Source organism: Taurulus bubalis (assembly GCF_910589615.1).
Source record: "Taurulus bubalis genome assembly, chromosome: 3".
Classification (NCBI taxonomy): Eukaryota; Metazoa; Chordata; class Actinopteri; order Perciformes; family Cottidae; genus Taurulus; species Taurulus bubalis.
The window spans coordinates 40957690-40978045 of NC_136591.1; the positions used below are offsets into that span (position 1 = coordinate 40957690).

Here is a 20356-nt window from a genome sequence, read left to right on the forward strand (position 1 = left end):
GTTTTGCCTTTTTTAAAGCCACACTAATATTATCTTTATATTATCAATGGAAACAAATTGTCTGAATGTAAGTTGTGTATTTAAAGCACCGAGCCAATGTTCAGGGAATTCAAGGTTTTCTGAGTTTTTTGGTACAACAAGAGGAAAAAGGCGTTGCAGCAGCAGCTCGTGATGCCTCCCGAGGTCCGTGAGGGTCGAGGAAGTGCAGAGACCTTTCTTCAGTCAGTCTGCGGTGAGACAGGATGCAGTTGAGACCGCTCTGCCTGGTGATGTGTGAGTGCTAACTGTTTTTATTTCTACTGAGTAGAACATTCTTACTGATTTCAGTTGTTCAGTAGTTTCTCTTTTTGCCTTATTGTCTATTATTATTCACTTTCCCGCTTTGTGTCATGATTTCTTATTTGTTCTTTCGATCATCTTTTCACCCCTCTAAAAAATATATATTCTCACCTTTCCTTTCACTTGGTACTCCTTTTTTGCATTTTCGTATCATTGTCTTCATACTTTTTGTATACTTTACATACTTCACACCTTCCTCTGCCAAACTTGTCACACTTTTTTTCTTGCGCTCTCTCGCTTCTACTTCTTACTGCCTTTGCTTTTGTTTTTTCTTTTTTTCTTTTTTCCTGTCTTATTGTCAATACTTTTACTTTCAGATTTGTCGAGTGAAATGTCATAATTCTTTCTCTCCTTCTTTCCTTTGTTTGTTTCTTTGTGTCTCTTTCTCCTCTTTCCTCAGCCTGCCTCCAGGTCGTCCCCGACAGGTCTCAGTACTTCCGGTACGACTCCGTCTCTCTGAGCTGCGAGGATCCGTTGAACTCCACCGGCTGGAAGGTGAAGAGGAGGACGCCGGGCGGCGGGGTCCGACCCTGCACCTCCGGCTGGGGCACCGCCTCCTCGGGCTCCACCTGCATCATCGGGGACACCTACCCGTCCGACACCGGGGTGTACTGGTGCGAGTCCGCCACCGGGAACCGGAGCCACAACATCACCATCACCATCACTGGTAGACTGCACGGCTAAATGCTAGCTTCAAAATGCCATCTTGAAAAGCTTGTAAAATTGCCTAAGTGACATTGTCTTTTGACCTAACCCTAAAATGGCCTACGTCACACTCTTGACATAGTTGTGGGAAATAAAGGAGTTCAAAACAAGTTTCTTTCCTTTCCAAAGACCGCACTGTGCTCCTGGACAGTCCGGCCCTCCCGGTGTCGGAGGGAGCGGCGCTGACTCTGCGCTGTCAAGCCGAGACCAACTCCCCCAACCACACCTTTAACTTCCTGAAAGATGGCCGCTTGGTCGGCAGCAGCGCCACGGGAGAGATGACCATTAACCGAACCTCCAGATCTGACACAGGACTCTACGTTTGCAGCATCCCTGGATTCGGAGAGTCGTTGGGCAGCTGGGTGAATGTTGACGGTGAGAAAAAACGTCTATTTGACTGAGGAAAGGTCCGTCGATTACACAAATATGTTGTTGCACAGCGGGGCCACATTTAAAGGCCAGATACACCTTAAATATCCCACTGGATCCCAATTGTGAAAACGTGGTCCACCGTGTTCGTCTTCCTTGTCAAAAACTTGCCACCTACGTTTCCCAAAATACAACTTGACTACCGGGTGTGTCGGTACGCTGTGACATCACTGTTGGGTGTGCTATACAAATGCAAAAGTGCACAGTTATGGATCCAATCCCAATCTCCACCCTCACAGACTCCCACCAAGCCTGTGAGGGTTTAGTTCTGTCCCACCGTCACGTCGAGTGTTCGAGTCTCTGGCAGACATTTTGAACCCTTTAGGAACCCTTTCCGTAAGTCGGCATTAGATGCAGACTTTGCCCAAGGGAATTTCCCACAATACAGTGTGTCAGCCCCACAAAGACTGAAAGTCTGGGTAGGACTCTCTGGCGCAGCACTTAACTGGTTTGAATCCTACTTGAAGGGCCGACAATACTTTGTGTCGGTAGCTAATTACACATCAGAGCTGACTAGAATGACATGTGGTGTTCCCCAAGACTCAATACTGGGGCCTCTTCTGTTCAACATCTACATGCTTCCACTGGCTCAGATTATGAAAAACAACAAAGTGTGTTATCATAATTATGCAGATGACACACAACTCTACATAACTATATCACCAGGGGATTAAAGTCCCATACAAGGGCTGGCTAAATGCATTGAAGAAATCAATAACTGGATGTGCCAGAATTTTCTTCAATTAAATCAAGATAAAACAGAAGTAATTGTTTTTGGTCCCAAAGACGAACGATTGAAAGTCAGCGCTCAGCTTCAATCACTGATGTTAAAAACCTCAAACCAAGCCAGAAATCTAGGTGTAGTTATGGATTCAGACCTCAACCTGAACAGCCATATCAAGACAATTACAGAATCAGCCTACTACTATCACCTATCACCTATCAGTAGACTTCATTAGACTGTCTGTAAAAAGTCAATCAGGAAGCTGCAGCTGATTCAGAACGCTGCAGCTCGAGTCCTCACTAAGACCAGGAAAGTGGATCACATCACTCCAGTTCTGAGGTCTTTGCACTGGCTCCCTGTCAAACAAAGAATTGACTTTAAAATCCTGCTGCTGGTTTATAAAGCACTGAATGGTTTAGGGCCTAAGTATGTTTGTGATCTGCTGCTACCTTATGAACCATCCCGGCCCCTCAGGTCATCTGGGACGGGTCTCCTTTCTGTTCCAAGAGTCAGAACTAAACATGGAGAAGCAGCGTTCAGCTTTTCTGTTCCACACATCTGGAACAAGGTCCTGAAAGCTGCAGGTCTGCTGAGACCCTCATAGACCCTCAGCTCCTTTAAGTCCACATTGAAGACTTTTCTGTTTGCTGCTGCTTTGGATTGAACCAGATTCAATTACTGCATCTCACTACTGCATTTTATTTCTTAAACTGCACTGCAACTTTTATTCAACATTCAACTTTTAATTTTTATTTTGCTTTTTCAACTTTTATTTTTTATTTTTGCTTTTTGACTGTTTTAATGTTTTCTTAACTGTTTTTTAATATGCATTATGTTTTGATGCTTTTAATGGTTTTATGTGAAGCACTTTGAATCACCTTGTTGTTGAAATGTGCTCTACAAATAAACTTGCCTTGCCTTGTGTGTACCCACTGCTTGTCTGAAGCAGGTCAATAGATTGAAACAATAGAGACTGAACCCGCAGTAAAAGACTGTATGAAGGCTGTATAAACAAAGCAAGTAGAAGCTTTGATTTCAACACACACGCTCTGATTTCAACACACACACACACACAGGGTGACTTAACTCCACTATTTACACAGTAACAAAGTTGTTTGCTGATATATTAATCATCTGAATGTTGTGCACGAGTTAACAAGGTAATCTACATAACAAGGACTTTAAATATGAAGGAGAGTTTCTTTCTTCCTTTCCCTCATTGGCTCAGTGTTTCTTCACGTTGTCGATGACCTCGGTGTCTGAGGGCTCTGGTATCTTCACAGGTTCTCTTCAACCTCCGTCTTCAGCTCCACCTGCAGCTTCCTGCTCAGCTTCGGTCTCCAGACTGATGTGTCACCTGTTGGTGGGAACGCCTTACCTGCTGTCCACCGTCTTACTGGGACTCATATACAGAGACAGGAGGAGAGGTAAGAACAATAACCCAAACCTTTTGTTTTCTAGATTTCAGGGTAAAACTTCTGTAAAACATACATTTTTAAGTCAAATCTCAGATAACATCAATATAATTCAGTGTCATCTGCATAACTGATGATTTCAGTGACTGTTTCTTTTTTATTTATCATTGATAACCACCTGTCTATATAAAGTTGTAGATACCATATGACACTACATAAACCTGGAAACTGTGAGTCACTGCGTGCCACCACACGAGCCCAAGATGTTCTCAGAGAACTTCCTGTTCTTCAAGTGGCACGAGCCCAATAACCAGACTCGGTGGCCCTTTTGTTTATTTCATTGTTTGGGATAATGACACAGGTGTTGCACTGTTGTCGCAGTTGCTAGGAGCGTTAAAAATAATGTTTTTTCTGACATTTGATCAAAGAAATCCGGCAATTCAAAAGTTCTGTCAGTCAACATGTAAAGCCGTGTTTGTCGCCATTTTTGTTGACATTTTTCTTTCTGGCTTTGTCTCACAAAGTTGATCAAACAAACGTCAAACGACATATTTTACCTGTTTGTTCTTTATTGCGTAACCAAGCGGGTCTCTTAAATGCACGCTGTTTTTTATTATTACTTATTACTTTAATATTACTTATTACTATAGACTGTATTTCTACTGCATTGTTGGTGTGTATTTGTTGTATTGTTGTTGTTGTCCTCGAGCTCATTCTAAAAAATGTTTCACTAACATGGTCATAAGTTATTGAGTCTTGGATCTCTTACAAAAGTCTTTTTAGCTCAAAACAAATGTTCTATTGGAGAAAAAACTGTGATTTTGAGGTTTGGACGTAAACTCCAATATTGCAACACAATGTGCAGGTGTGTTTTTGTTGTAATTGCACTGACGCCAGCTGCTTTTAGATGAAAAACCTTTTTTTATGTGGACGCCCAATCAGGTGTTGATGAAAGAACCGGTTAAAAAGATATAAAGATGGAAATTAAGGAACAAAAAGCTGTTCCTCTTCCTTCGCTGTTCCAATCCTTATGATGCGTTCAGGGTACCTTTGATATCTTGAAGACGGCTCGTCGTTCTTTCTCGACTCCGACGACATCAAATGTCTACGGACCTCATTTAGCTTCAACTGTGACTGGACGTCCACACAAAAGGGGGCGGAGCTTCCTTTGTTCTCACAGGAACTTGATCTCTTTCTGCTCGCAGAAGCTCGGACGCTCGCGGAGAGAAGAGGCAGCAGCAGCGTCGTCATGGAGATAGTTGTATAGCTGGTAGGAGTGGGAACTGGGTTCTGCTTCTCGTGGGACTCGGCACCCGTTGATGTCCTGGAGATCCATCGTCAGCACCAGCGGTTGTGTTATCTGAGTGTTTATCTGCCATAGAGTTAGATGGAGCTTCATTACTTTGTGCTTTACTTCGTGCAAACATAGCGAGCCGTGAGGGTCGAGTCCAGTCGTCTGTTTGTTTTGCATTTTTCTCATTTTACATTTCTTATCCGTCCAGAATTTACTTAAAAACGTCACTCAAAATGAAATAAATCTTTCACGCACAACTTAATCCATGATTCACCTTTTTTAGTGTTTTTTACTTTTTATTCATCTCACACATTCGTGTCCTGCTGTGATTTAAATGTTGCTTTGACGTTCCAAACAGAAACGGATCTTTCAGACCTTATTGTCTGATGTTCTGTTGCAGGTCAGTTGTGGTGAGGTTCCTCACACTGAAACTAGGCCAGTGTTGTTTCTCAGAAGTGGAAAGTGTTAAACCCACCCACACGCCATCGGCTGTACCCAAAACAATCAAACTGACAACGTTGTAAAATAACAGTTTTTTTTATTTGTAAGGACTGACAACGTGTAAACAATTAAGAGTGTGTTTGTTTTTGGCACATTTCATTTAATAAAAGGATCAATAACATGTTGTGTGACTAAAACACAATAAATCTGTCTTTTAAGTCAACTTCAATGTGAACAGGTCTACTGTTGTGTTGTTGTGCAGGTAAAGGTAACTTACAAACTACAGTGTGAGCATAGGTAGGTAGTACAGTACAATTATTTATGTATATTTATTATTATATTATGGTTTAGTGCTTTTCATTACTGATGGTACAAAGTGCTTGACGGATGGTTAAAACAGGGCAGCGCAGCAAGACAAAAACTAATAGTAACACAATAGTAGCACAAAGTCATAGGGAAATAAAAGCATGCAAAAGTAAGGAAGGAAGTAAAGTGAATTCATATTGCACTTATCACAGACAAAGGTCACACAGTGATGCAGAGGAGTCAAGGGAAAAAAACTTATTAAACCAGATTGATCAATAAAAGCAGATAAAAAGCAGAGCTGTTGAGTCAGGGCAAAGTACTTCAGCCACATATGAAGGAGTCTGTATGTGAGGCTTTAAAGTGGATCCTGTGCTCCAGTGAAGAGGCCTGAGAATGGGGCTGATATTTTGGATTACCTGCAACCGGTTCGCAGATTTACTGAGTAAAGTGCGTTGCTGTAATCAATACGGGAAGAGATGAAAGCGTGTATGATCATCTCGAATTCAACCGTAGATAAAAACAGATCTCACTTTGGTAATATTTCACTGGTGGAAGAAACAAGATCTAGACAGCTGCTGAACATGGGGGTCAAACCACACACACACACACACACACACACACACACACACACACACACACACGCACGCTATCCCTGAGATGGTGGATACAATCATGGCATTTATCAAAAGTCACACAAATATCAAAAAACATTTGCATTTTAAGATCAAATCACAAACTCCCATGCACACACTTCAGCAGCCGAGAGGCCGAGAGGCTGAGAGGCTGAGAGGCCTTCTTCTATCACCTTTTTCTATCACATTGATGGCCTTTTTCCTTTTTCTATCACATTGATGGCCTTTTTCTATCACAATGTTCACCTTTTTCAATCACATTATTGGCCTTCTTCTATCACATTATTGGCCATTGTTGGACATGTTGCATATTGACATGCATATTAAAACTTTACAGAAGAGAACAGTCTGCAAGTTAAGTCAAAACCATCCATCCATCCATCCATCCATCCATCCATCCATCCATCCATCCATCCATCCATCCATCCATTATCAGCCGCTTATCCGGGGTCGGGTCGCGGTGACAGCAGGTCCATCAGGCCGACCCAGGCTTCCCTCTCACCCGCAACACTTTCCAGCTCATTCTGGGGGATCCCGAGGCGTTCCAAGGCCAGCCGGGAGATATAATCCCCCAGCGTGTCCTTGGTCTTCCCCGGGGTCTCCTACCAGTTGGACGTGCCTGGAAAACCTCTAATGGGAGGCGTCCAGGAGGCATCCTGACTAGATGCCCGAACCACCTCAGCTGACTCCTTTCGACACGAAGGAGCAGCGACTCGACTCCAAGCTCCTCCTGATGTCCGAGCTCCTTACTCTATCTCTAAGGCTGAGCCCGGCCACCCTGCGGAGGAAGCTCATTTCGGCCGATTATATTAAGTCAAAACATTCATTTTAAATTATTAAAAAAATTTAACTGTACATTTGGTCTTATAAATACACTCCAGTAAAGATACATGAAATAGAAAAGATCAGTTCACAGTAAAAAATGTTAAAGACACAACATGGCACAGACATTCTTACAAGGCGCAATACGCCTCCAAGTAAATGTGCCATCAAGTGCAGTGGGCAGCAAGAAGTCATTTTGACCCTTCAGATTAAAGTGAGAAGGTCAATTCAACATTCTGGTGTTTCAGTTGCGTTTAGTGGGTGAATTGCTTTGCCGTTTTTTTAAAGCGTGTGCTGTGACTGGTACGCTGTCCCCGTTCCCTCGCAGGTCCTCCATCTCCTCTGTTGCTCTCCTTAAGGGTTCTTCCCTTCCAGCTGGAATGTTCGGCTCCCCGTTCCCTCGCAGGTCCTCCATCTCCTCTCCTGTGCCCTGATCGATCGGTGGTTCTTCTGTGAAAAGATGGCGGCGAGAGGACTTCACAAGGCAAGCAATGAATCGATTCTAAATATTTCATGAACGGGACATTTAGAGTGAGAGCAAATGGTGGAAAAGCAGGCGAATTCTGCTTCAGTTCACCGGTCAGGTATCGGTTGAGGTCAGAGAATTCTACCATGGGCTTAAAGGGGGTAATAAAGAGGAATGCATGACTTACTCTTGCGATACATCCAGATGATACCGCCGATGATACCGCCGATGCTGACGGCGATGATACCGCCGATGCTGACGGCGATGCTGACGGTGATGCTGCCTCCGATGGCGCCTGGGTCACGACCTGAAAGAATGTCGGAGAGATGCTCACGTCCGTTCTTTACTGCAGACTTGTAATATAAAGCCCATCGGATCTTTCTCTCCCAGCTGTTCACGGCTGCGGTTCGTCCCCGCACGCTTTTGGAAAGAGGCTTTATGAATCTTTATAAATTCTCTTTTGTGTGTCGGCTCCTTGAGCCGTGTGCACAGACTGGATGCTTTGCTGTGGTTACTTTAATGTGCGCTGTGGGGTGAATACAAGTTATACTTTTATTTAACCTTCTCACCGGTTAGAAATATGTTTTTATTTATAGCTTTTGATTTGCTAGCAAGTCCGTTTCACATCGTTTGCGTGCCTCAGTTCAAACCGTGTTCCTTTCAGCCTGAATTATGTGTTTAACGTCTTCATATTCAATCTGATATTACAGTTTTCTCAGAGACCTGTCCAGGTTTGTGATTGGTCACGATGCTGCAAACCCCGCCCCCCGTTGTGTGTGAACGCGCTCACAAACGTCTCTGGGTTACCTTGCTTGTCTGGAGTCCCGTCGTTGGGTGGTGTGCTGGTGGGTGGTGTGCTGGTGGGTGGTGTGCTGGTGGGTGGTGTGCTGGTGGGTGGTGTGCTGTTGGGTTGTTCCCGACCTGTGAAGAAAGAAAACAGCGACAGTGGTGCACTCATTACATCACATCAGAACCCAGCCGCATTCTTTCACATCTTAAACGTGCGTTTGTGTTATCGTGTCGTTGCCGGCGCTCTTTATCTCAGGTAGAAACAGGAAGTGCAATGAGGTCGGGGAAAGTGCAGAGTGGTATTCATGTGTTGCACATCGGGGGTTAATGTCAGGTAGCTGTGTCCAGCGGTGTGCAATACTTTATAATAACTACACACTATTTAGTATTAGTAAAGCCTGAGTAAACACTTAATTCATCATTCATAAAGCATTGTTCCTACATTAACACTCTTTAGTAACTCATTAGTATGCAATTCATTAACACAGTTATAAATGTTTTATTCTTGATTTATAAGCTTATATATTATGCGTTTCATGATTGGGTTGTCATACTTTATAGTAACTAACTGAATTAATAATGAATTTTTGTATTAAAACACGTTTATAAAGCATGTTAACATAGTCCCTAATCATTAGTGCATATCTAAATCATTATATGTATACATAAATACATGAATAAATTACATTTAAATCATTTTTTTTAAATAAATTATCTTATTAATCATCTACAAGTCCTTAATACTTCATTTACAAATGTGAATCTATCATTTATAAAGTATGAAAACACAATCATGAAACTCATAATAGTCAAGTTTATAAATCAGGAATAAAACATTTATAATTGTGTTAATGAATTGCATACTAATGAGTTACTAAAGAGTGTTCATGTTGGAGCAATGCTTTATAAATGATGAATTAAGTGTTTACTAATGCTAAATAGTGTGTAGTTATTATAAACCCAATAGTCTCATGTTTGTCACAGCTGGAGCAGTCAGTGAACATGTTAGTAAAATAATATAAACCTTTGTGTAGTAAATAATAACCTTTGTGTACTCACCAGTGGGGCTGATGGAACAATTGATTTTCTTGCGTCCAGCGCAAACCAAAAGCTTGTATGTTCCACTATGAGCATCTACTCCCTCCAGCTTGACAGAGAAGTTCCCTGAACACGGGTTTCCGGAAATAACTATTTCTTTGAACTTCTCATGCCGACTGGCATTGTCTTGCATTCCGTCACGGAACACCCACACATCTTTAAGTGCCTCATCCACCAAATGCAAAATCAAAGTTTTGCAATCATCAACTTGGGGCGTTATTGAAAACCGTAGAGTCGCGGTCCCACCAGGGGAGACTTCCACCTCTTTAAAGCATTGGAGGTCAGTCGCTGCTGGAAAGACACAACACATATTCCACATTAGTCTTTGTGCTGTTTTCAGCAAAACACACCACATGCTTTTCTTACAGGCTTTTTAAAAAATTTGTTTTACATTACATTTAGCTTTTTTATTCTACTCCAGAAGGCCCTGCATGGTCTTTGTGTTTTAGATTAGAACATTATCATAGTCACTAACATAGTTGCATAGTGATTCCTCATGTCAGACATTATGCAAATTAAATGACTGCTTTAAAAAAATATATAGATATTATTATAATTTGTATTAAAACAGGAACAGTCATGTACACGTAGATCCTCGAGAAAAATAAATCCTACTGATAGTTTTCAAAAGGTATAGAGATCGTATTCTCACAGTCCGAACTGTACAATTGTCAATCATTAGAGAAAAAGACAATTAAAAGACAATGGAGGCAGAGAAAACCCAGCAGACCAGTGGAACACACGACCTGTGGGCTCGCATGAGGACTGCTTCATATTTGCCGACGTGGCACTCAAACTATTTAATTACTTCTGTGTTTCATTTCAAAACAGGTTGCGGACTGATTTTGCAAATCATGATTAAAATACACGTGCCACTTTGATAATACAATTGTTTTAAAGTACTGTTTGTTTGTTTCATTGTACATTTTAATATTTTTTAATTATGTCTCATGTTTGTGTTCTGCACCTTTCATAGTCAAATGATTTGTATGTGTAACACACGTTGTAACGACTTTAACAGTAAAGTTATGATTATCAGGTAAAGACTTGACTTACCGGTCTTCTCTCCTTGCTCTGGCCCTGTGGGGGACACAAGCTTTATTAATTAATAAATCATCACCTCAAACTGAAGAGCCTTCGATTTCTCTCTTTTCTTCTCATTTGGGGAATTAATTACAATCTTTAATAGCCATGCAAGCACTTTGATTAAAATAATAGTAATAACAATATTACTACTACTACCAATAATATTACTAATAATAATAATAATAATAATAATAAATATTGACAGATTCAACAATAAAAACAAAATAAAGAGGCGTTTTGAAATAAAATGTATTTAAATCTTTAAAAATGACACAAAACTCAGAGACAGCCCGCAGTTGCCTGAGATAAACACCTGTCTCTTTAATTATGATTCATCATAAAATATCATATCACACACATATTTTATCACACACACACACACACACACACACACACACACACACACACACACACACACACACACACACACACACACACACATCATATCCCCGTATAGCAGTGATCAGTGACGTGTCAGAAGGGAGAGAGAAATCAATCTGAACTATAAAGGTGAGAAATGAGATGTGGGGCCCCTGAAATACAACCAGAGGCTGTAATGGAGGTCTGATCGTTACCTTCGGCCGGGATCAGAAAGACCATAAGGAATAGAACAACCGGTCCGATGAATCCAGCGCTGCCCTTCATCGCTGCTTCATCCGTCTTCTCAAGGAGCGAATACACAACAAAAGGGACGTGATCGTGTTGAAAGTCTATGAAATCAAACGTAAAATCAAACAATTCCACTGCTCTTACTTTCGTTTTTACCTGTCTCAGGTGAGGCTCCTCCCAGAGGAGAGGGCGCAGACAGGCCGCGTGGAGTCGCGGGGAACCAGGACTCCACGCGGAGGATGAAAGACGGTACACCTGGGCTTTAACATTATTATTCATAGCCTATCACAGCAGGAACAATGACGGCGCGTTCCGAGAGCGAGACCACGTGACAGAATAGCTCAACTGCCAAAAAAATAAAATTAAAGGGGTCAAGTCAGTTTAATTAATTTAATAATAAATTGCACCCTTCGGGGTGAGAACCCTAATAACATAATGGATACAACTAAATGATTCACGAGTTGATAAATCAAGTTTCTACTTATACATAAGTAAAATAAATAATTGTGTCTTAAACCAATTATTAAAAAAAACAATAATGTACAATGTAACAAGTTGCTGTAGTTTTCACAGTAATATTACCGTATACTGGCCATATTCTTTCTGTATTACAGAACTTATATACAGCATGTTGCTGTAGATCTGCAAAGCATTGGGGTCACAAGTCATTCCCAAAAATGTTGCTGTGAATCACAATAAAGTCTTTTTGAGCGTTTTTTCCTTTTTCAGCAATACACCATAATCCGTTTTAACATTATTTTCAACACAGATGATAGGTTAAGCTATCACTCAGGCAGAAGGAAACAACATTGTTAAACCTCCGTTGTGTTAAACAAAGATGACAGTAGACTATAACGTTGTTGCCGATGGACGCTTGCTTCTCTCGACACAATCTTGGAACAAGAGCTACAACATTTCTGACCAGAGTCCACTTCAACTTCAGCAACAGCAAGGTAACGAAGCTCATTATTATTCCTTCATATTTCCTTTTCGCCAGGCATTTTACAAATGTGCATTAATTACAGACAGCACAGTCTTCTCAAGGAAAGTCACCGTGTAACGCTAACTACGTGACTTTAAGAGGAAAGTAAGGACACACTTTCCTGCACTAGTAAGCTAACGTTAGTGTTACTAATATTAACAAAATATAGTATTTGCACTTTAAGTTGTGATTTAAATCATATGCTTCATATAGTTGATACATGGCATGTGTTTAGTGTAACTTGTAAATTAATTGGAATCATTTATGTGTGACGCCGTCGTTGTGTGTGTGTGTGTGTGTGTGTGTGTGTGTGTGTGTGTGTGTGTTGGTGTGCTAGTTAGATAAAGCTAGCTCTGTTTGGAGAAGTTTTGGCTCTTTTCTCTCTTGCTAGCTACCGTGCGGCACAACGTGGCACGAGTAACGTTACCGAGCACCACTGAAGGTGAACCACAACGTTGTGAGTGAACCAGAACGCCACAACAGGTCAGACTTTTACACACACAACATGGCGTGTGTCTTCTGAGCTAACGCTACATGGCAGGGCAGACTGCAACAGCTACTATAACGTTGATAAATTACTGCTATCTAAACCCTGCTGTCGTGTTCGGGTCTAATCTGACCGATTTACAACTTTAATCAATCATAAATATTGTGTTTTACATCGGATTGCCTCAAGACCTGATGATATCCTCCACACTAGACATTTAAACATATAAAATTACTGATCACATCATTATCTGTTTATTTTGTGTTGCAGGAAACTTCCACCCAGGCTGATGTTGAGGCCCAGGGCCCCATTCCTCGTACCTGCTTCAACAAAGTCGATCAAATGTCCTATTGTCCAGTTTAAATTACCGAGATGATTGACGTCAGGCTATGTCGATTTCTCTAAGGCTGAACCGCCCTCAAACGGTCTCGTTCATTCGAACCAGACGTCAGTCATCTGGATCATTGCGTGTGCACGCTCCTCTTCAAAAGGGGGAGGAGTCGAACACAGATTGCATGATCTTCAAACGCTACAATGGCAAATAAACCCAGAGAAAGAGTCTCCTATTTCTACGTGGAGGAGCCGGAGATGATCATGACTACATATGATGAATTTAAGACCATAATCAAGGCAATGTCTAATGCTGCGTTCACATCCTAAGCGTAGCGAATATTCGCAACACTTCCTGTGGAGTTTACACAACAAGTATAAAGCAGAACTGGTGGTTATTTCCATGGTGGATGGCGGAAACGGTATCCGTTTTTACGGAGATAAGCCAGACGCAGTTCCTGGAGGAGTAGGCGAAATTCACCGAGCTGTGCGGCTACGGATGATGTCATGAACCCAAACACGAGGGCGTTTCATGTAATGAATGTAATGATGAACAATTCCTTGTTTGTGTAAGCATTGCTGGCAAATAAACGGTTTCTAATTCTGATTCTGATTCTGAACTCATAGGCGCATTACCGCCACCAACTGGTGTGGATCAGGAAGTCAGGAAGTCTAGTAGTTGCATTATTATTAATAGAAATTAAAAAACAATATATATATATATCATAAATAGCTTCTACAAAACAAACCAAGAAAACCAGCCTAAAACAAACAAATATATATATATATATATATATATATATATATATATATATATATAAATAAATACATAAAACCAGTGCTCATTTTTTTGCAATAATATTTGTTATTCTTAGATACTGAAATAGTACTTAATAGCACTTACTTTAGTTATTTTGCAGAATATCTGTTATATCTAACTGTACTTTTTCCTTGCTGAGGCTTCCTCCTAGCTGTCTTCTTTCATGCTCATATTTCTATTTGTTTCCTCTTGCTCACAATAGTCACACTTGCCTGTGCCATGTTTCCCTATTTTTATAACGTACTGTTCAGGCCAGTGTGTCCACATCTAAGTCTTACATCACTGTTTCCTCTCCTGTTTCTTCCTCACGTCTCATTTCTCTCACTTCCACCTGTAGTGCCGCCGTTGGGTTTGTTTTAAAAGCACCGGTGCATATTCTCATTGCCTGATATGGTATGATATCTAATTCCTTCTCTTGTCCAAACATCAAGTATCACTAAATATGTTCAAACTAGACAGATAAGACAACAATGTCCGTCGTCTCTCAAATATGATCAGGAACAACATTTCTCATCAATAAAAACCTAAACAAGAAACCAGAACTCATGAGTTCAGGAAACTTGACTTAAACCAGCATCATCATTTGTTATTAAAGAGTATTATTCACAGGGATAGAGTGGGGGATAATGGAGGAGGCTGCATAATATTAATGAAACAATGAATGCAGTTTAGTTTTGGGGAAAGGTACACAGCTGGAATATATTTAGTGTTTCTTGTTTCATTGTTATTCAGTTGTTCAGGTTAATGATGTGGTTTCCTCGTGTCTTGTTTCACAGAAAGGGGACGAGCCCCAAACCTCTGTGACCAGTTGAGTTTCACTTTGTGATTTTCTTTCATTTGCGAAGAGCTTTCCTTTGATGCATTATGTTTCATTATTACCTGCCGTCTAGCAGGTTGGAAAAGTAAAGCAACTGTTTATAATTCAAGTCTACGTTGTTTTCACACACTGGGGATGGACTGTGTGAACTGAATTGGTTTGTCACCATTTCCTTAGAGCTCAGGATGTGGTTGACCGTCTGCTTCTTTGAAATGCATTCATCAGGTTGATGAACGTGTAAGGAGAGGAACGCAGACAGCAGCGACGCAGGATGGAGGTGGCCTCACTCTGCCTCCTACTTTGTAAGTTTACTTTTTACAATATTACATCTTATATAATAGCTTCAATAGATATACTTGTTTTCTTTCTTTATTCGAGAAGCAACATGAAATGCAGTGCAGAGATCTGACCAGAAGTAATTTACTCTGTGCAGACTATTAGGATATGAATATGCTATAATATATATAAAGGATGACCACAAGTACAAAAGGGATCACGCAGCTGAGTGAGTTATCCTGATTTGATTGTTTATGGTCTTTCTTTGGTCCTGGTTTGTTTTATGATGATCTGAAGCTGTCTTCTTGGCATCGAGCCTCCAAACCCGAGCTGTTAAAGTTCAGCCTCATCAAAGTTTCTTCTCACGATCACCTCTTGGCTCAAAACCCTCATCCTCTGATGAGAAATGTTGCTAGAATTGACTATAAGTTGATTTATCTCACAGCTAAAGAGCCGCCATGAGACCAAGCACACGATGTCATGTCCGATGTCTTTGTATCTCCTTGCCAGCGGCCACGCTGAGCATCCGTCCAGACAAGTCTCAGTTTTTCCGGTACGAGGACGTGTCTGTGACGTGCGCGTCAGCGACACACTCCAGCAACTGGACGCTGATGGGAAACAACTCCTTCAAGAGGTCCCGGCCGTGCGAGGGCGGCGCCTGCGCGCTGATGAGCGTCTTCCCGTCGGACACCGGGGTGTACTGGTGCGAGTCCAAGCGGGGCGAGTGCAGCAGCCCGGTCAACGTCTCCGTGACGGGTACGTCAGCCGCCGTGCGTCTACGTTTACACGTGAGGGTGAAGTCAATGCATGTGAGAGTCTTCGTCTGTGCTGAGGCCGTGCATATGCTCAAATCTATGCATTTCAGTTTAGTGAGCAGAAAATGCACTGATCAGAGTTTGCATGGTGTAAAGCTGCGTCGTCGTCTCTCGGTGAGAGCAGCAGCTGGAGACAAAATGGCCGCCTACTGACCTCGAAATAACTACGAATATCTGCACAAGTCTATACACAAACATTTAGAGATTAGACGTAGAGAATACAGTACGTGTAAGTACTTCTCTACACTGACACCGGGGTTTCCCGACTATATTTCAGCCGGTGTTGTGATCCTGGAGAGCCCTGCGCTGCCCGTGATGGAGGGAGATGAGGTGACCCTTCAGTGTTTCTACAAGGAGAGATTTGAAACGAATCCCACGTCGGATTTCTCTGCCGTCTTCTACAGAAACGATGTTTTCATCGGCACTGAGCCTGCAGGAAAGATGGTCCTCCAAGCGGCGTCCAGGTCTGACGAAGGCCTCTACAGGTGTAAGCACCCCACGAAGGGGGAGTCACCACAGAGCTGGCTGTCAGGTGACGGGATGTTCTGCTTCCTATTCACTGTGTATCTAGGTTAAGACATTTAGGTCATGTTATAGGCTTTTATTGTCTTCCAACCTCATTTTACGTTTTGAAATACACAGAAACTATAGCAATGAATTAATTAAATAAATATATATATTAGAGGGGATTTTGACTCATGACCTCCGTACTTCTAAAACCATGATGACGGTCCTGCTACTTGTACTTTACCGCAAAAGCATCCTAGAGGGCACTTCATCTTGTTTTCTCCACTAGAAGAGCATCTTAAAGGGCACTAATTCCTGTTTTCTCCACTGGAAGGGCATCTTAAAGGGGCACTTCATCTTGTTTTCTCCACTGGAAGGGCATCTTAGAGGGCACTTCATCTTGTTTTTCCCACTGGAAGAGTATCTTAGAGGGCACTTCATCTTGTTTTCTCCACTGGAAGAGTATCTTAGAGGGCACTTCATCTTGTTTTCCCCACTGGAAGAGTATCTTAGAGGGCACTTCATCTTGTTTTCTCCACTGGAATATTTTGAGGGCACTTCATCTTGTTTTCTCCACTAGAAGAGCATCCTAGAGGGCACTACTTCCTGCTTTCTCCACTAAAAGAGCATCTTAAAGGGCACTACTTCCTGTTTTCTTCACTGGAAGGGCATCTTAGAGGGCACTTCATCTTGTTTTCTCCACTGGAAGAGTATCTTAGAGGGCACTTCATCTTGTTTTCTCCACTGTAAGAATATTTTGAGGGCACTTCATCTTGTTTTCTCCACTAGAAGAGCATCCTAGAGGGCACTTCATCCTGTTTTCTCCACTAGAAGAGCATCTTAAAGGGCACTACTTCCTGTTTTCTCCACTAGAAGAGCATTTTAAAGGGCACTTCCTCATGTTTTCTCCAATGGATGGCACTCCATCACATTGTCTCCAATGGAAGAGCATCTCAGAGGGCACTTCATCTTGTTTCTCCAACGGAAGAGTATCTTAGAGGGCACTTCATCTTGTTTTCTCCACTCGAAGAGCATCCCAGTGGACACTTCTGCATGTTTTCTCCAATGGAAGAGCCAATGTGACCTCCACCTTGTCATTTAGACGAGTCAGATCTCTTTTGCTTTTGTCCCCTTGCTGTAACCTGTTGACAGTTTTCCTGAGGCCTTATTTAAAAAAGTTGAATTTGATTGAGGACTTGAATGAAAACAGATTCAGTGTTTAGTGTTTTAAACTCACTTTCTTCCTCCCAGTGAGACCTCAGTGTGCAGACGTCCCTCGTCCTCCTCTCATGCCTCTGCCCCGGCTGCTGTGCACCATCCTGCTGTTCGGCCTCTACACCGGCATCCTCGCTGTGTGCATATACTTGTACCGACGCATGGCTCGAGGTAAGAACACCTTACGGGGACCTGAAGGTGTGCAGGTTCTCTCACACACTTGCAAAGGACGGATGTAATCTGCAACCTCGCCACTAGATGGCACTAAATCACACACAAGCGAAAGTACTAAGACCACACTGGGAAAATACTCTATTTTAAGTAATAAATCCTGCATTCAAGACTTTACTGAAGTAAAAGTGTGCATCTGCTAAATGTACACAACGTTTTTTAAGTAGTCAAAGTACTGATGGGTCAGTAAAATGTTCTTATACATCTGATGTTTCTGGATTATGAAAGCTTGTTGTTGGTGCCTTGAGCTGGAAGCTGTTTCTTTGTTGTTCATGTGGTGCTTCACTTCCTGTTCCACTGAAATGTGAAAGTCTCTTGTGGCCGATGACACGTTTGATTCTGTGGTTTTTCGGGGGAATATTGTTCGATTAAAAATCAACGCGGTCGGAGGTACGTAGTTTCCACTGGACAGGGGCCGGTTGCCACAGCAACAACAATAGAGCCCCATTGGGTAGAAAGCAGGAAGTGAAAGAAGAAGAAGGCGATGCGCTCCCTCCTCTTCACCTTTAATCCACTTCCTCTCCTCTGGTTGTCCTGCAGCTCGAGCCGATGCTAAAAGGAGAGATCATCTCGTCCTGGAATGATGAAGAAGAGGAAGATGAAGAAGAAGACATTCTTATATTTTTATTCATCTATTTTTCTAAAAGTGTGTCTATATACATTTTGTTCTTCTTTTATCATCGCTTAGCTACTGTCTGCAGGACGGAACCTTAAAAAAACAAATAAATAATTAAAACAAATAAAGAAATAGATAAATGCTAAAGAAATAGATAACAAATGCAAAAATTGTATTTGTTTTAAGTAAATAAAAGAGCTGAATTAAAATTAATCAAATAATATATATATATATATATATTTATATATATATATATATATATATATATATTATTTATTCTGCTTCCGTCCTTCATAAACATGCCTGCATCCTTTTATTAAAAAATCCTTCTGCACGCACTCAGCCATATGATGATTTTTCTATTATTTTATTTTTCTATTTTACCTTTATATAATAACTTCTCCCATAAAGCATAAACAAGAGAAATCTGTCAGTTTGCTGTTTTTTCCTTAAAAGAATTGTTTCTAAAAAAAAAAAGCATATATATATATACATATTAGCATTATATCCTTTATTGGTGGGGTGCAATACCAAATACTGGCCAGCAGGTGTCCCTTTTACTTTACCTTTAACTATTCACAGAACTCACACGTCTCTTTGCTTTATGGGAAACACGTCGCCCTTCTAGTCTTTAAGGAGACATCTGCATCTATAGCTTCTCTAGAACTTGTGTTATGTGTGTTTTTATAACTTGTGTTATGTGTGTTTTTATAACTTGTGTTATGTGTGTTTTTATAACTTATATTATGTGTGTTTTGAGTCAGAGTTTACAGGTCGAAGTTCAGGGATTTATTTTGGAAACTTGAGCCCCTTTCATGATGTTTGAGGAGTTCCTTTAAAAGTCAGAAGCCGCATGTTCTGGAAAGTTCCAGCTTCATCCTTGATTTGAACTCAAAGTCCCTGAGTGACGCCTACTGGACATCTTGGTGGGTCATGTGATGTTGTGTTACCATAACAACCTTTCCAAGATGGCTGCTCCAGGTGGTGACAGATCTGAAGGAAGTGCTGAATTTAAAAAGCTTGTTTTTCGTTGTTAAAGGTAAGATTTAAGAATCATAATGCTTAACTAACGTGTCCTTTAATGTATTGAACCTGCTGTGAGCACATTTATTGAAGAAACTGACAAAACAAATCTGATAACAACCGTTGTGACATATATGCACAATAAGAAATATAATTATGATCTGATCAGTTAGTTTGGCTGATTCAATAATATTTAGCTAACATATTTTATATTGTTCAATCCAAAGCATATTACAACCATTTTTTTATAATTAATATACCATTAATGCCCAATGTGACATATGTAACATTTCAAATATTAGACACTATTTTGAAAACAATGTCAGAAATGTGTTCCATGTGGTCTATTAAGTCTATATTTAGTCCTATAGTCTATGATACAGTCTATAGTTGGTCTATTAAGTCTATATTTAGTCCTATAGTCTATGATACAGTCTATAGTTGGTCTATTAAGTCTATATTTAGTCCTATAGTCTATGATACAGTCTATAGTTGGTCTATTAAGTCTATATTTAGTCCTATAGTCTATGATACAGTCTATAGTTGGTCTATTAAGTCTATATTTAGTCCTATAGTCTATGATACAGTCTATAGTTGGTCTATTAAGTCTATATTTAGTCCTATAGTCTATGATACAGTCTATAGTTGGTCTATTAAGTCTATATTTAGTCCTATAGTCTATGATACAGTCTATAGTTGGTCTATTAAGTCTATATTTAGTCCTATAGTCTATGATACAGTCTATAGTTGGTCTATTAAGTCTATATTTAGTCCTATAGTCTATGATACAGTCTATAGTTGGTCTATTAAGTCTATATTTAGTCCTATAGTCTATGATACAGTCTATAGTTGGTCTATTAAGTCTATATTTAGTCCTATAGTCTATGATACAGTCTATAGTTGGTCTATTAAGTCTATATTTAGTCCTATAGTCTATGATACAGTCTATAGTTGGTCTATTAAGTCTATATTTAGTCCTATAGTCTATGATACAGTCTATAGTTGGTCTATTAAGTCTATTTTTAGTCCAATAGTCTATGACACAGTCCATAGTTGTCCCCGTCATGCTCCTTGGAGGAGAA

General features: G+C 40.8%; 1 protein-coding gene and 1 long non-coding RNA gene across 2 annotated transcripts; one reads left to right on the forward strand and one right to left on the reverse strand.

The window, feature by feature from the left end:
- Positions 1 to 171: 171 nt before the first annotated feature.
- Positions 172 to 4879, forward strand: LOC306734498 (high affinity immunoglobulin gamma Fc receptor I-like; the record flags this gene model as incomplete). Its single annotated transcript, XM_079215855.1, has 5 exons — positions 172 to 232; positions 740 to 1006; positions 1174 to 1419; positions 3505 to 3624; positions 4818 to 4879. The coding sequence occupies 5 exons, from the start codon at positions 172 to 174 to the stop codon at positions 4877 to 4879; spliced, it is 756 nt and encodes a 251-aa protein (XP_079071981.1).
- A 2929-nt stretch (positions 4880 to 7808) lies between these two features.
- On the reverse strand, positions 7809 to 9467 carry LOC306734189. Its single transcript, XR_013770966.1, has 3 exons — positions 9418 to 9467; positions 8381 to 8445; positions 7809 to 7880 (listed from the first exon to the last, which is right to left on the reverse strand). It is a non-coding gene; the product is annotated as an uncharacterized lncRNA (long non-coding RNA).
- Positions 9468 to 20356: the final 10889 nt, after the last annotated feature.